General features: G+C 45.5%; 1 protein-coding gene across 1 annotated transcript; it reads right to left on the bottom strand.

Annotated features, from left to right (window-relative positions):
* Positions 1–465: 465 nt before the first annotated feature.
* On the bottom strand, positions 466–13,553 carry asb10 (ankyrin repeat and SOCS box containing 10). Its single transcript, XM_066682607.1, has 5 exons — positions 13,214–13,553; positions 7,985–8,252; positions 6,051–6,555; positions 2,285–2,398; positions 466–651 (listed from the first exon to the last, which is right to left on the bottom strand). The coding sequence occupies exons 1-5, from the start codon at positions 13,551–13,553 to the stop codon at positions 466–468; spliced, it is 1,413 nt and encodes a 470-aa protein (XP_066538704.1).
* Between the last annotated feature and the right edge of the window lie 2,089 nt (positions 13,554–15,642).

The following is a 15,642-nucleotide window of genomic DNA, read 5'->3' as shown; positions in this document are numbered from 1 at the left end:
TCACTTGGCAGAGTGTGATGTGTGTATGTTTAGACTCGATTTAAGGGAGTACACACTCAAATCTTTGGACTCTGAGTGAGAGTGAGTTCTTCTCACATAAACACATGCTTTCACACATGCTTCTGAGTCCTGACGCTTCATGGTGAAGGTGTCGATTCGGTATATTTTGGAATGTCATCATTGATTGTAATAATGTTGGGTTAATTAAGTGCTCCTTTTTGCAAATCCAATGTAAAATAATTCCTGCTCTCTTCAGTCCACTAATCAATCATCTCAGAACCATCAAATCGAATCTTTATGAAAACGGACATCAGGATTTGAGCTAATGTAACCAATGAGGTGAAAGATTTGCACAGTGTGGACATCCAAGGCCTCGGATTAGACAGGACAAACGTCTCCACCTTTCAAACCGTGACTAATGTCAGGCACTGACGGCACTCAGGTCCCACGTGGCTCAACAAGTTCCTAGTGCACATAGCCTCTGAACCCCAGCATCAGGTAATCCCTCAGGAAAGTGGGCAGACCCAGTCTGGGGACCACTTTTGGCACGCGGCTGTCCAGAAAGGTGCGGAGCTGGTGGCGGGCCAGGTGCTGCAGGGAGCGAGGGGTACGAGCCAAGGCAAAGACGGACTCGTAGAAATCTCTGTGTGTCTGCAGGGAGAATCCAAAACAGAGGACACAGCTGAAACACAGAGACTGACAAGATGCTACATACACAGCTTGTATAACGTCAATGTCCAAAGAGAAACACACATCTCCATATTTGGGGATGTTTAGTTGCCTACATCATTTGCTAACAGCAGCTATCCACACTGTGTGAAACGTTAATGATAAATGGACCAATAGAAATGCTCCAAACCGACTTGGAATAACTCATTTTACACTGACTTCCACTGAAAGTTTTGGAGCTACAGAGACAATAATCTACATAGAAATGCAGGAAATGTAACAGGATGTTCCGTGGCAGCTGCACATGACCTTAAAGTGACCATGGCCACTGCCAAGCATAGGCTAAAGGGGTATGAAGACCTTCAGCACCGTGTTCTGAAAGACAGCTCCATCGAATATTTTTGGGATGAGCTGGAGTGACGTTTGAGGACTAGGACGAATGCTCCAGCATCAGCTCTGGACCTCACTGATGTTCCTGAGGCTGAGTGCAATCAAACCTCCACAGACTAAAGCATTCTTAGAAGAGTAGAAACTTCTACTGCAGTGTAGTTTCAGAAGAAACGTTGGATGCCCAAGTATCAACCTTTTGGACGTATAATGTGCCACTGATACAATTAAATTACAGAACCAGTCAAAAGTTTGGACACGCCTCCTCATCAGTGATTGGTGGAGTAGAGCTAGTCACTGTATAGAACTGTGTACCAGCCCCTACCTCTGTACAGCCCCAGTTACAGTCTCAGACACATTCAGAAGAGAGCGGTTCTACAGATTAACTCTCGACGAGGCCACAGCTGTTCACTGAAAACCGTTCCCGGTGACGACAGGTGGCTTAGTGGTGAGCACATTCGCCTCTCAGCGCTGGGATCTTGGGTTCAAGTCCCATACTGGGTGGAGTTTCCATGTTCTCCCTGTGTCTGCGTGGGTTTCCTCCGGGGGCTCCGGTTTCCTCCCACAGTCCAAAAACATGGAGGGTAGGTGAATAGGCTTCTGTCCAATAACTGTCCTGCTGTGTGAGTGTGAGCTTAGATATGGATTGGCGCTCTGTCCTGGGTGAAATCCTAGTGCCCGATGCAGTCCTCCAGGTGGATGGTCGTTCCTGGTCGAGAGTATGCTGTGCGCGTTTGGCTTCTCGCCAGTGTGTGTGTGGATTGAGTGTTCTGAGCAGTGTGGATGGTAAAGCGTCCTTGGGTGTCTAGAAAGGCGCTATATAAGTGTAAAGATAGGACCTCATGAAGCCGACTGAGAGAACGGAGAGAGTGTGTGAAGCTGTCGTCAAAGCAACAGGGGGCTACTGTGAAGAGTCTAAAGTATAAAACATAGTCTGCTTTCTTCTCTGTTTACTACATCACTCCATATGTGTCCCTTCATAGTTTTAATGTCCTCCACATTCATTTACAACGGAGAAAACAATGAAAAACAAAGACAAACCAGTGAATGAGATTTGACTGGTGCTGTACATTTACAACATGTGGAAAACGGCCAAAAACAACGGAAACCCTCTCTGAGTGGGTGTGTCCAAACTTTTGACTGGTACTGTATATATAAATAAACATGAATTAAATTAGAATCCATGATACGTGACATCATTTCTAAGATGTTTGCGTCGTATTCTCACCTGAAACACCTCGGGGGGAACCGCCTCCACCCACTGGTCTGTGACCTTGATGTGGCCGTAAGCGTTCAGCAGCACTTCTATTGTGCGCGGGGACAAGCAGCAATACTTCAGCACCTGAAAGTGACGTACATACGCATTAAACAATAAACTGTCCACTCTGTGAGACGCTCCTCCCTCATTGGTCCACCTTGTAGATGTAGAGTCAGAGACAGTAGCTCATCTGTCGCTGCACAGTGTGTGTCGCTCGTCCTCTAGTCCTTCATCAGTGACACAGGACGCTGTCGGCTGGATGTTTTTGGTCGGTGAACTGTTCTCGGTCCAGACACTGAGGGGTTTAAAAACTCCAGCAGCACTGCTGTGTCTGATCCACTCTACACCAGCACAACACACACTAACACACCACCACCACGTCAGTGTCACTGCAGCGCTGAGAATGATCCACCACCACATCACACCTGCTCTGTGGGGGTCCTGAGCGCTGAGGAACAGGGGGAGAGGGGGGATACAAAGTATGCAAAGCAACAGATGGAAGACAGTCTGTAACTGTAGAACTACAAAGTGCTGCTGTGTGGTCAGTGGAGCTGAGAGAATGGACAGTGAGTGGATGCTTTAATATTTTGGCTGATGGGAGTAAGAATGGATTACACAGGGCCAGGCAGAGATAAGAGAACAGTAAGTAAATCATCTGTGACAGATTGTTTATATCTAATTTTAAAAAAGGAATTTCACATTTGAGCTGACCCAGTATCCCAGGGACTACATTTGTAAATTAGCTTAATGTGCTAACACTCTTCTGATTATTGTAGCTTGTACATGGTCTCGGGAAAAAAAAGCATACTATAAACAACAAACTATAATCAACATTCAGAATAACGCTGCCTTGTTTGGCCACGTATCATGCTTTATTTTTAATGCCTGCACTGAATTCTATTAAAAGAGACATTCCCCCTCGTCTCCACAGTGGAACACAGTTCTGTTTCTTAATGAAACGTCTGTGACCCGCTTTGGTCCAAACCCCACGAGCCCCACAGCAGTGTTCTCCCCCTGTGTAAACAGCCCCTGTTCAGAACGCCCGCTTTCAGCACCTGTTCCTTTAAATGATAATGAGCCGCTCGCTGTTCACCCCGACCCCGAGCGCACAGCAGTGAGGAGCGAGGAGCAGAAGCTCTGGTTTTTAGCCGTTTTCACTCTGTTCTCTTTCTTCTCCGTTCTCGTTTCCTCGTTTTCTCGTTGCATCAGTTTTGCTGCATTTAACCTCATATTTATGCTCTCACATAAACGTGGGTCCAGCGCTGTGATTGGACAGACTCAGACGAGGGGGCGGTGCCATTCTAAAGTCTCTGCCCTTGATGTCAGAAGCGGAGCAGAATCAGAATGGTTCTGACTTAGGCAGTGCACAGAAAACAGAGCAGGTGGTCTTGTTTCACAGTGTGTGGGTTGGTGGGCTACAAGTCCACACGTTAATATAAATCATAGCTGCCCCCTCTATTTTGAATGAAGCATTTTGCTAATGTAAGCCCAGTTTTACTTATTAATAATGTGTTGTTTGAGAATGGATTTCTAGCTTCTGTTAGGGAGCTCGCTGATTTGGGAAACTGCTCCTGGATCAGGACAAACATGGCGGCTTCCACCTGGAGCGACGTCCCCACCTGTTTTGGAAAGGGCAGAGGTCGGAGGGCGTATTTCTGGGGGAGCGCAGAGCAGAATAATTAAGCACTTGGCTTGATGAACAGATTGGGCCCCCCTCGGGGGGATTGTCGAGAACTTCTGCAATTAGCGCTAATTAATCTCCTATTAACATTTGCCTCGTTAAGACTCAGGCAATTTATCTGGCACAAGTGGGATTCGCGGGCTGTACTGTACTGAGAGAGCCGTACACTTAGCCGAGTGTTTACGGCAGAACCAACAATTCCCTTAAAATCTAGCGTTTCTGAAAATCTGTGTCACACCTGCTGTAGCATACATTCATTTGGTTGTAGATCACTCCCTTTGGTAGAGGTCTGTTTTATTTTGTTACAATGCGCTACAGACAAAGCAAAGCAAGTTCTCAGCTGCACTTTTAGATCCCTAAAATAACTGTATTTTAATCATGTTCTTCATATTTTATCTAGTTGTAACATGAAATCTAATTTTCTGGGGTCCCTTTAAAACCCGCTGCAGGCAGTTTTACTACTGAGCACATACTAAGCATTTTCACATTGCTCTTGTACTGTGAGCACCATCCGGTGATTCCTTAAAGGTCCAACAAAGACTCTAGATATGATGGGGATAAGAGAACAGACCTGTAAAACTCATGTGGATTGTGTTACAAAAACTTAATAATACACAATGCGTCAGCCATTAGCCTACATTAAAGCTCCAAAATGGCTGAGACAAAAACAATGAGTAAAGAAGCAAATTACATTGTCAGCTTTTATTAATTGAAGGTAAAGTGTATAAGAAGGCCCATTAACTTTTTTTTTTTTCTGAGGCCGTAAAGAACCGGCACTCTGCAAAATTAAACAATAAATCATAAACAAGCAGAGTGGAGGGTGAAGTAGAAATTATATTTGTTGTATTTAATTCATTTCTGTTTGATAACTTGGCTTATAAATGGGGTGCTTTAAATTTTATTCAGTGATAGATTTTAAAAGCAACTACATGAGATACTTTAGCAATCGCCTAGCTGCACCCTACCGACCACATAGCAACACAGTGTAGAATGAGACGTTTTGTGGCATGTCTTGTGTTAGAGGTTTGACTGTGTGGCCTATAAGCTGAGTATTTTAGACATTGTGACAGATTTTAAAAGTAGAAAATTGCATGCCCTGAAAAAATACAGTGATTGCTCACCTGAGAGTGTTGCCATGTGGTTGCTATGGTATTACAGGTGTGTTGTTATAGTGGTTACTAGAGTTTTTGGTAGCTGTATTTTTGTAGATTGTATATTTTAGGGTCTGTCATTTAAGGACTTTATAGTTATTATGAGCATCGGACATTCCTCAGACTCTGAGGCACTGAGGCTTTGAAAATGCAGAACGTGTTTACTGTTGTTTCTGCCTTTAGAGTTTGAGAAATTTTACATTTAAGGGCAGATGGTCGCTTCTTATTTCTTATTTCTGGGTTGTGCATGTCCTCAGAATTTAAATGCTATGTGTAAACAGTAGAGGGCAGTGCAGGGGATCAACAGCATCACAGTGGCAGAAAGGTTTGAAGAAGGCTGTGTCAGAGCTGCAGTTATCTGTAAAAATGTAGATGTAAATGTGCTATTATTTATCAGTGTACAACATACATCGAAATGTGTCTTCATCATTTAACCCCATTTGTGGCAGTGAACAGACACACACACTAGTGCACTAGGGGCTGTGAACACACACCCAGATCGACAGGCAGCCATCCCCGGCGCCTGGGGAGCATCTGTGGGTTTGGTGCCTTGCTCAAGGGCCCCTCAGCCGCGGCTTGAAGGAGGAGGACTGCCCCCAGATGCTCGTAGGAATCGAACCAACAACCTTTCAGTCCTAAGCCCTCTTCTTTAACTATTAGGCCATGGCTGTCTTTCTCTGGTCTACCCTCTAGTGGAAGCTTCCAGTTACAAGCATAGCACATAGGCAAGTTTGTACAGTTATGTTCACAACTCAGAGGGTTGTAAACTTGAACGCTTGGCCCAACTGCAAGTATAACTCTACCCTCAGGCCGCTGCATATGCAGGGAGTATCTAATGAGGAAGCTCACTAGGAACCGAGCAACACTCCACATCACTTTGAAACCAGAGGCTGTAGAGACATACCTTTGCAAGCGCTCCTGGCCAGACCCTGATGGACCCATAGTTAAGCAGTGCCTGTACTATCCTCTCAGGCTGGTGCTCAGATTTGTAGGCCACCATCTTCAGGACGTTATGCATGGGCGCCTCACCGCCGTAGTCCATGGTGTTAACACAGGCACCCCTTTGCAGCAGCAGGTCCACCACGTCTGGGTTGGCGTTCTTGCAGGCCATGTGCAGTGGTGTCTGCCTGTCTGCATCTGCCGTCTGTACGTCTGCTCCTGCATCCACCAGCAGTTGGCACACCTGGCCGTAGCGCTCCAGGGCGGGCAGCTCCTGCGGCTGTGCGCAGGCAGAGTTGAGCGCCGTGAGGCCTTCGTCGTTCTGCCGCTCCAGCGCTGCTCCGTGACGCAGGTACAGCTCCACGTGGGCTGGCAGGCCATGGCGTGCTGCCACATGCAGCGGCGTGTTGTTCTCATCCAGGCTGCGGCCGTTGATGGCAGCACCAAACTGGACCAGGTGTTTGGCACATCTGTGAAAAACCATCAGAAACACAGGGCTAACTGATCTGAGCAGAGGTGCCACGGTAGAGGACAGATAAAAAAACAAGGTGTATTTAGTTATACCCTCTGGAGAGTTTTGCAGTAGATGTTGGATTATTACATTCAGTCATGAGCATTAGTGAGGCCAGGTACTGATGTTCCACAATTAGTTTTAGATCAAAAAAGCTATGCCAACTTATCATAAAGGGTTTTATAATCCTCTAGCCTGCATTTGGCATTGGATATGCTGATCCTAAGCTCATATGTAGCTGCTTCCAAGCATTCTACTCTGTTGGGCAATGTATTCCTTTACAAATTAACACTGGGTCCTATGTTCCCATGGGTGTTTGTTCTTAGGGTCTTATGTTCCTAACTTGCCAGGGCCCTAAGTTCACAGTGTCCTGTTTTCCAGGGTCCTAGGCTCCAGTTCATATTTTATTTAACACACATTAATCCTCCTATTATGTTCAGGACCCTTTTCATTTCAAAATTTTCATAAATATTTCTTACTGAAAAAAAGGCCTTAAAAGAGCTTTATACACACATCAAAACCAGGGTTATTGTTTTATTAGATTTCAAAGGCCCCTCCCTGGATCACCAACTTAACGTGGTGGAGGGGTTTGCATGCCTGCGGGAGCCTAGGAGCTATGTTGTCGTGGGCAATAGCCCCTGGTAGGGTCTCCCAAGGCAAACTGGCAAATCGAGAGGAGCCAGTTGAGGTGGTTTGGGCGTCTAGTCCGGATGCCTCCCTGATGTCTTCCTGGTGAGGTGTTCCGGGCATGTCCAACAGGGAGGAGGCCCCAGGGCAGACCAAGAACACGCTGGAGAGACTACATGTCTCGACTGGCCTGGGAACACCTTGGTATACCCCCGGAGGAGCTGGAAGCAGTGGCTGGGGTGAGGGAGGTCTGGGTTTCTTTACTCTGACTGCTTCCCCCATGACTTGGACCCGGATAAGCGGTGGATAATGGATGGGAGGATAGATTTTGAAGGTCACTAAAAAAGGGACAGCTCTATCTGACTGTTCTGGGTCAGATCTGGCCTATGAGAGAGTATTAAGGAGTCTCTGTGGTTCTGTAGATACTCTAGTTTGGGTTGGTTTGATCCACAAATATACCCAGAAATCTTTAGTGTTGTATGCCATACTACTAAACACCAGAGTTCTCTGTGGGTCGGATTTCGTTTTCGTTGTTTTACATTATCGGAAGATTAGGGAGTGTTTTCTCCACTGTAGAACTGGGAAACAGAGAGCCACTTGGACTTCCTACATTAGCAAATGCAGAGTAAGTACTAGAGAACATAGGACCCTGGGAAAGCGCACACAGTACACACAGTGCCACTTTACATACAGTGTAAACCTTTATTTCACATTACTCCAGATTATCCCTGGAAAAGGTTTCTGTGGAGACTAGTACTTACTCCAGAGAGTCCAGATCTGTGCAGACGTGCAGAGGCATGAGTCCGTCCTCAGTGACAGCGTTGGCATTGGCTCCGTACTGCAGCAGTAGTTTGACACAGTCTGGCTGGCACTCTTCACAGGCCTCATGCAGCGCTGTGGTGCCCCCCGGGGCAAAGTCGACATTGGCTCCTCTCAGCAGCAGGTGCCTGAGGCAGTCTGTGAAGCCTCGGCCGGCTGTAATGTGCAGAGGAGTGGTCAGCTCCTGCTCGTAGGTCAACGACCACAGTCCTGGAGCACAGAGGGACAAATGAGGGTCTGTTATTCAGAAACACTTAGGGTTTTTGTAACATATCAGCAATTCTGAAGAAGGTAACAAGTGTTCAGGATTACTGTGGTGTTTTTAGCATAAACACAGGTCAATGCACCTATTGGGTGCTCTCTGTAGCCCCCTTTGTAGCCACTCCCCTTTATAGCCCCTCCTCCTTATAGCACAATGATCATGCAGGCATTTGATTATGTATCCCATCCTTGCTGATTTAATGAAGCACACCCAAGCGCCCAATATTTCTCCAGTTTTGGAACAATGTTTTGAGGATTTGATGGTATTCGGCCACAAGAAGTTCTTATGGTTCTCCTCACTCCAGAGAATTACCCCTGTAGCCCATGCACATCTTTGTGAACTGGAACTTAAGGCTCATGAGCAGCTGCTCCACACCATCCCATTTATTTTAGCCCTGCTTTTATAACGCCACTATACAAATGATGTATTAGCAATAGATGCATTTGACCATTGCTGAACTCACTACTTAGACAATTAGAAGATGTGTCTACAAACTTTTGGATATACACCGATCAGCCATAACATTAAAACTCATTGTTTCTACAATCCCATTTCCAAAAAAGTTGGGACCTTGTGCAAAATGAAATTAAAACTAAATGCAGTGATGTGCAAATAATTTAAATCCTATATTTAACTTTTTTTAAAAAATTACAAATACAACATTTTAAAGGTAAAAATAAGAAAATGTAAAAAAAAATTTTTTTTGCTTCATTGCCCTTTCTTTTAACACTCCGTAAGCATTTGGGAACTGAGGAGACCAGTCGCTGTAGTTTTGAAAGTGAACTGTTTTCCAATTCTTGCTTGATATGGGATTTCAGCTGTTCAGGGGCTCCGTTATAGTGTTTTCTGTTTCAAAATTCAGCAGTTGTTTCCAGTGGGTAACAGGTCTGGACTAGTTTAGCTCCCGGACTCTTTTACTAAGGTGCCGTGCTGTTGTAATCCATGCAGAATGTGGACTGGCCTCTTCTCCCTCCCAGAAAATGACGCTGTTTGGATGGCAGCATGTTGATCCAAATATATATCTTTCAGCATTAACGGTGCCTTCACAGATGTGCTAGTCACCCATGCCATGTGCATTAATGTCCCCTCATACCAGCATGGATGCTGGTGCTTATAACAAAAGGGAATGTACTTCTCCTCTTTTTAACCTGGATGCAGCATCCATGATTTCAAAAAACAATTAAACATTTTTATTTGTTGGACCACAGGACACTTTTCCACTTCCCCTCAGTCCATCTTAAATGAGCTCAGGCACAGAAAATGTGGCGCTGTTTCTGAAGTCTCTTTATTTCTGGTTTATTCTTTGCATTTCTGAGTTTTAACTTGTGTTTGTAGCTGCAGTGATGAACTGTGTTCACAGACAGTGGTTTTGGGACATGTTTCTCAGCCCAAGCAGTGACTTCCACTAATTCAGTGCCGTCTGAGGGCCTAAAGGTCCCAGCAAGATACTTGTTTTTCGGTCTTGTCCCTTGTACATAGAGATTTCTCCAGATTCTCTGAAACTTTTTCATGAGCCATGAATTATTTCACTGTTTGCCCATGAGTGGTGAACCCCTCCCAAACTTTACTTCCTGAATCGCTGCCCCTCTGAGATGTTCTTTTTAAACTCAGTAATGTCACTGACCGATTGCCTATTAACTGATTTATTTTGTTGTAGCATTACACAGTTTTACTTCTTTTGTCTTTTGTTCCCTGTCCCAGTTTTTTAAAACATGTTGCTTGTATCACATTCAAAATGAGCAAATATTTTTTTCAGAAAACAATAACATTTTCAAATTTCAACATTTGAAATACCATTGCATTCTATTTTTATTTACATTTTGCCTCCCAACATATTCGGAAATGGGGTTGTATTCCACTGTCCTTTCTCTCAGCCCCACTGACTACACGGATCACTCTGTAGTTCTACAATTACAGACGTACAGACGCCCTGGAGCTCTGACCAAAACATTATGACCATCACAGTGTGTGCCTCAGATCCTTACACTGATCATTTCTCCTACGTCCAACATCAACTTCAAGAAAAGACAATGTTTTTAATTTTATGGCTGTTCTTAGTAGTCAAATCTATTGCATATTCCACACATCACACAAAAACGTGACATACTCAACCCTCTGTAGTTGAACCTGAAGTTCTTCCACTCCTCTATGTCACTGGTGTCGTAGATGGCATCCATAAGATGCACATACTCAGGGTCATCAACAATACTGATCATAGTGACCTCATCCCCAACCAAGAGGGCGTTCCAGAACTGAAGGACGTGTCCTGAAGCTCGAGCTGTTGCAATCACGTCGTTACGATAATTCTTCTGCTTTCTGAACTTAATTTTTGGCGCCATTTCAAACAATAGGATCTTATAAAGCTTCTGATTGGATGGGATCCAACTTCTGCTTCCAGGAACCTTCACTGAGCCCTTCTCCAGCAGTGGACACTTGTTTCTCTTGGGTAATGTTTGTAGACTCTGAGCTCTGTTTGTCTGGATGTGGCTATTTTAAGGTACGCTGTGTGTTATATGACCGTTTGGATACGGTAGGGGCATGGGGTGTTTTTGAACATCAGCAGCTGATGAAATTTGTCTGCTTACATATCAAACTGTTGCATTCATTAACCTTGGAGACTCAATGCTTCATCACACAGGCTGCTCTGACAGTCATGACTAAATATTACACCTGTATTATCCTACTATATCTGTCCTGTAAAATACAGAATTATCCCATAGACACAGCAGTGCTGCTGGAGTTTTTAAACCCTGTGTCCACTCTCTGTCCACTCTGTGAGACACTCCTCCCTCGTTGGTCCACCTTGTAGATGTAAAGTCAGAGACAGTAGCTCATCTGTCGCTGCACAGTGTGTGTCGCTCGTCCTCTAGTCCTTCATCAGTGACACAGGACGCTGTCGGCTGGATGTTTTTGGTCGGTGGACTGTTCTCGGTCCAGACACTGGGGGGTTTAAAAACTCCAGCAGCACTGCTGTGTCTGATCCACTCTACACCAGCACAACACACTGAGGTCAGTGCAGAGACTATCACTGAGAGAAGTGTAGAAACGGCCAACAATAGCCACCTCCAGGTTGTAACCTCTTTACAACTCTCCAGATTCTGATAGAACAAGGACATATTTTATTGTGAAGGGTGTACTATGTGGATGCCATACACTCGAAGAGTGTACGACTGTTGCCAGCTTCACACACTTCTTCGGTTAGTATTCTGACTAACTGTGGTGAAACAAAACAGTTTCACATGCGGGAAAACGAGACACATCCTTACGAAGGAATCACACACAGCGTGGAGAAAGTAACGTGAAATACATCTACAATTCAAATTTTACAAGAAAAAACCCTGATTTCGTGGCACATGTTAACATTCAGAGTCTGGAAGCAGTGCAACATCAAACCTGTACAAAATACTTTTAATTAATGAGAAGTACAAAATGTAAAGAAGTGTAAATCTACATCAGAAACAGGAGCTGAGCACATTGAGCCCCAAATTACTCTCTAATCAAACTTAGTTCATCTTTTTGTTTTTGCACTTAAATATTTTTTATGAAAAAGCTATATTAAATTCACCATGACAATATATGTATAATAATATAATGGAAACCGCGACCCTGAACTGGATAAGCGGTTACAGATAATGAATGAATGAATGAATGAATATTATGGCATAAAAAGGCATTCGATTATATTTTTATTTTAAAATAACAGCTTCAGAAATAACTGAGATACTTCACTGACCTGTAACAGGGAGAACAGAGCCTCTGTTGTTGCCACTCTGGGCCCAGCACTGCAGAACGTGCACTATGTAACTTTATTTGAGAATGGTAGGAAACAACCACCCTCCCTGACCCTCCACATTTATTTCAGCACAGTGTTTTATAAAGGAGGTACACTAGGGGGAGCCCCAGATTACACAGATATCCCAACACACACACACACACAAAACACAAATAAAAACACACATACACAGTTGAAGGTATGAGGAAATCAGGGCTGAGTGCATCAAATAAAAGTTTGATCCACATTAAAATAAAATTAAAATTAAAAAAAAGAAAAAGAAGAGGAAAATAAAGAAATATCATCTCTGTCCGATCAAAAACATGTACCTCCCAAAATAACAACTTTATAGGAGAAGGGAAAAAAACTTCTTAAATTTCAATGGAAATCATTCATTCATTCATTCATTCATTCATTCATTCATTGTATGTGACCCTTATCCAGTTCAGGGTCACGGTGCGTCCAGAGCCTACCTGGAATCACTGGGCGCAAGGCAGGAACACACCCTGGAGGGGGCGCCAGTCATTCACAGGGCGACACACACTCACACATTCACACCTCCTGACACTTTTGAGTCGCCAATTCATCCATCCATCCATCCATCCATCCATTATCTGTAACCGCTTATCCAATTTTTTTAGGGTCGCGGGGGGTCCAGAGCCTACCTGGAATCACTGGGCGCAAGGCAGGAACACACCCTGGAGGAGGCGCCAGTCCTTCACAGGGCGACACACACTCACACATTCACACCTCCGGACACTTTTGAGTCGCCAATTCACCTCAATGGAAATCAATGTAAATTTATTTTAATTAACGTAAATTTGTAGCATTTCTATTGGTCCATTCGTCATGAATTTATCACACACTGTAAAGGACAGCTGCTGTGTTCAAATGATGTTGTAAAATGTAGTGAAAAACACAAAATGGAGATACAGTTTTTTCTTTGACAGCGACCTAATTCAATCTGCTGTAATATATTATGGGTGTGATGCGACCTCTAGAGGCTAAGTAGATGAACTACAATAACACAGACAGAGCTCTCTGATGAAAGTATCTGTGGCACCTTTAAATATGGGTCACTCATTTTTAAAAATCCCATCATGGCTCTGGCCCTCTCTCTCTCTCTCTCTCTCTTACCTCTCACCTTCCCGTCGGAGACCCAGCGCATGGCTCCACCTTCAGGCTGGATGACCAGGTTGACTACTGAGCCTTTGGGGAAGAACGCTTTCACAGCCTCCGTGTTTCCCGTGTACAGGGCGTTCTGCACCAACAAGTCACGGCAGATCTTCGGGACGGTTGGCTGCGGTCGGCTTTGTCTCAGGAGCCTGGTCTTCTCCCGGGCTTCTTTCCTGAGCAGGTAGCCGCTGACCACAGGGTCGACCAGCTGCCTCTGATAGCGCCGTCTCTCCAGCAGGTCCCGGTCCTGTTCCAGAGAGCGTAGTGCTGTCGGAGTGAAGGCAAAGCTTCCTCGAGACATGGTGAGGACTTGAGGCAAGAGATGACAACAAGGATACTCTGGCCTTTTCTTATTCTTCAGACTCTCTCCCTCTCTCTCTCTCTGCAGTCTTAAAAACCGTGTTGCTAAGTGGGTAAATGCTATGCTGAAATGACCTGGAGTTTCCTACACAGCCCCACGCACCTCTCTGTCATCTAGCACGGTCTCAGTTGTTGTTTTGATACTCAATCTGAGCCGGGCCTCAGAGCAGAATCTATTTTTACTGGAATCACATGGGCACTGCATGCCAGGTTTAGAGGAGCTGCAGCTGAATCCCTGTTGTACAGGAGAAGAGGGGCATTACTACTGCTCTTTCACAGGGATAAACGTAGACTAAACGTCCACAGGCTTAGCCTGCATAAGGCAGATGATTCACTCATGATTGTTTTTGTCGTGTCTGTCATTACTCACCAGGCTGCTCGCTCTACAAATAGCTCCAGATGAATTATGAGCCATGACTGGTCAGTTACGGACAAGCCCTGCTCACTCATGTGACAGAAGGGATCGTGCATGGCCAATCTGACTACAATCTCCCCAGTGTTGACAAACAAAACGCCATCTGAGAGGCTTTAACTCTTAATCTGTTTCACATTCACAGGCACAGTATGGATTTCTTGACACCCTTCAGGATCAAACTGTAGTTTTTATAAAACACAGCGAAAGTAACCAACATTTAACGTGTCACAGTGTCACACCACATTGTTTCTACACCTAGTGTCCATTCTCTCAGCTCCACTGACCACACAGAACACTCTGGATTTCTACAATTACAGACGGTACTCTATCTATTGCTTTGCATACATGGTTCCTTTCACCCTGTTCACCCTGTCCCGATCCTCAGGACCCCCAGAGAGCAGGTATGATTCAGGGGTGGATCATTCTCAGAGCAGCAGTGGTCTTGCAAAAAAATATGTATTTCTGCATATATTCCTACAGGTTTGAGATTTTTCTTGTAATAATAAATGATAAAGAAGCAGAAAGCATAAGAACATTCATTCATTGTAAGTTCAGGGTCATGGTGGGTCCGGAGCCTACCCGGAAGCACTGGGTGCAAGGCGCAAGGAGGGAACAGACAGTCACCTGGAGGAAACCCACGCAGACACAGGGAGAACACAGCACACTCCTCACAGACAGTCACCCGGAGGAAACCCACGCAGACACAGAGAGAACACAGCACACTCCTCACAGACAGTCACCCGGAGGAAACCCACACAGACACAGAGAGAACACAGCACACTCCTCACAGATAGCCACCCGGAGGAAACCCACACAGACACAGAAAGAACACACCACACTCCTCACAGACAGCCACCCGGAGGAAACCCACACAGACACAGAGAGAACACAGCACACTCCTCACAGACAGTCACCCGGAGGAAACCCACACAGACACAGGGAGAACACACCACACTCCTCCAGACAGTCACCCGGAGGAAACCCACACAGACACAGGGAGAACACACCACACTCCTCACAGATAGTCACCCGGAGGAAACCCACACAGACACAGAGAGAACACAGCACACTCCTCACAGATAGCCACCCGGAGGAAACCCACACAGACACAGAAAGAACACACCACACTCCTCACAGACAGTCACCCGGAGGAAACCCACACAGACACAGAGAGAACACAGCACACTCCTCACAGACAGTCACCCGGAGGAAACCCACACAGACACAGAGAGAACACACCACACTCCTCCAGACAGTCACCCGGAGGAAACCCACACAGACACAGGGAGAACACACCACACTCCTCACAGATAGTCACCCGGAGGGAACCCACACAGACACAGAGAGAACACACCACACTCCTTACAGACAGTCACCCGGAGGAAACCCACACAGACACAGGGAGAACACACCACACTCCTCACAGACAGTCACCCGGAGGAAACCCGCGCAGACACGGAGAACACAGCACACTCCTGACAGACAGTCACCCGCAGGAAACCCACGCAGACACAGGGAGAACACACCACACTCCTCACAGATAGTCACCCAGAGGGAACCCACGCAGACACAGGGAGAACACAGCACACTCCTCACAGACAGTCACCCGGAGGAA

This window comes from Hoplias malabaricus, chromosome 10, assembly GCF_029633855.1.
Source record: "Hoplias malabaricus isolate fHopMal1 chromosome 10, fHopMal1.hap1, whole genome shotgun sequence".
NCBI classification, from domain to species: Eukaryota; Metazoa; Chordata; class Actinopteri; order Characiformes; family Erythrinidae; genus Hoplias; species Hoplias malabaricus.
The sequence above is the reverse complement of the archived record's forward strand: the minus strand, read 5'-3'. Positions and strand labels throughout refer to the sequence as shown.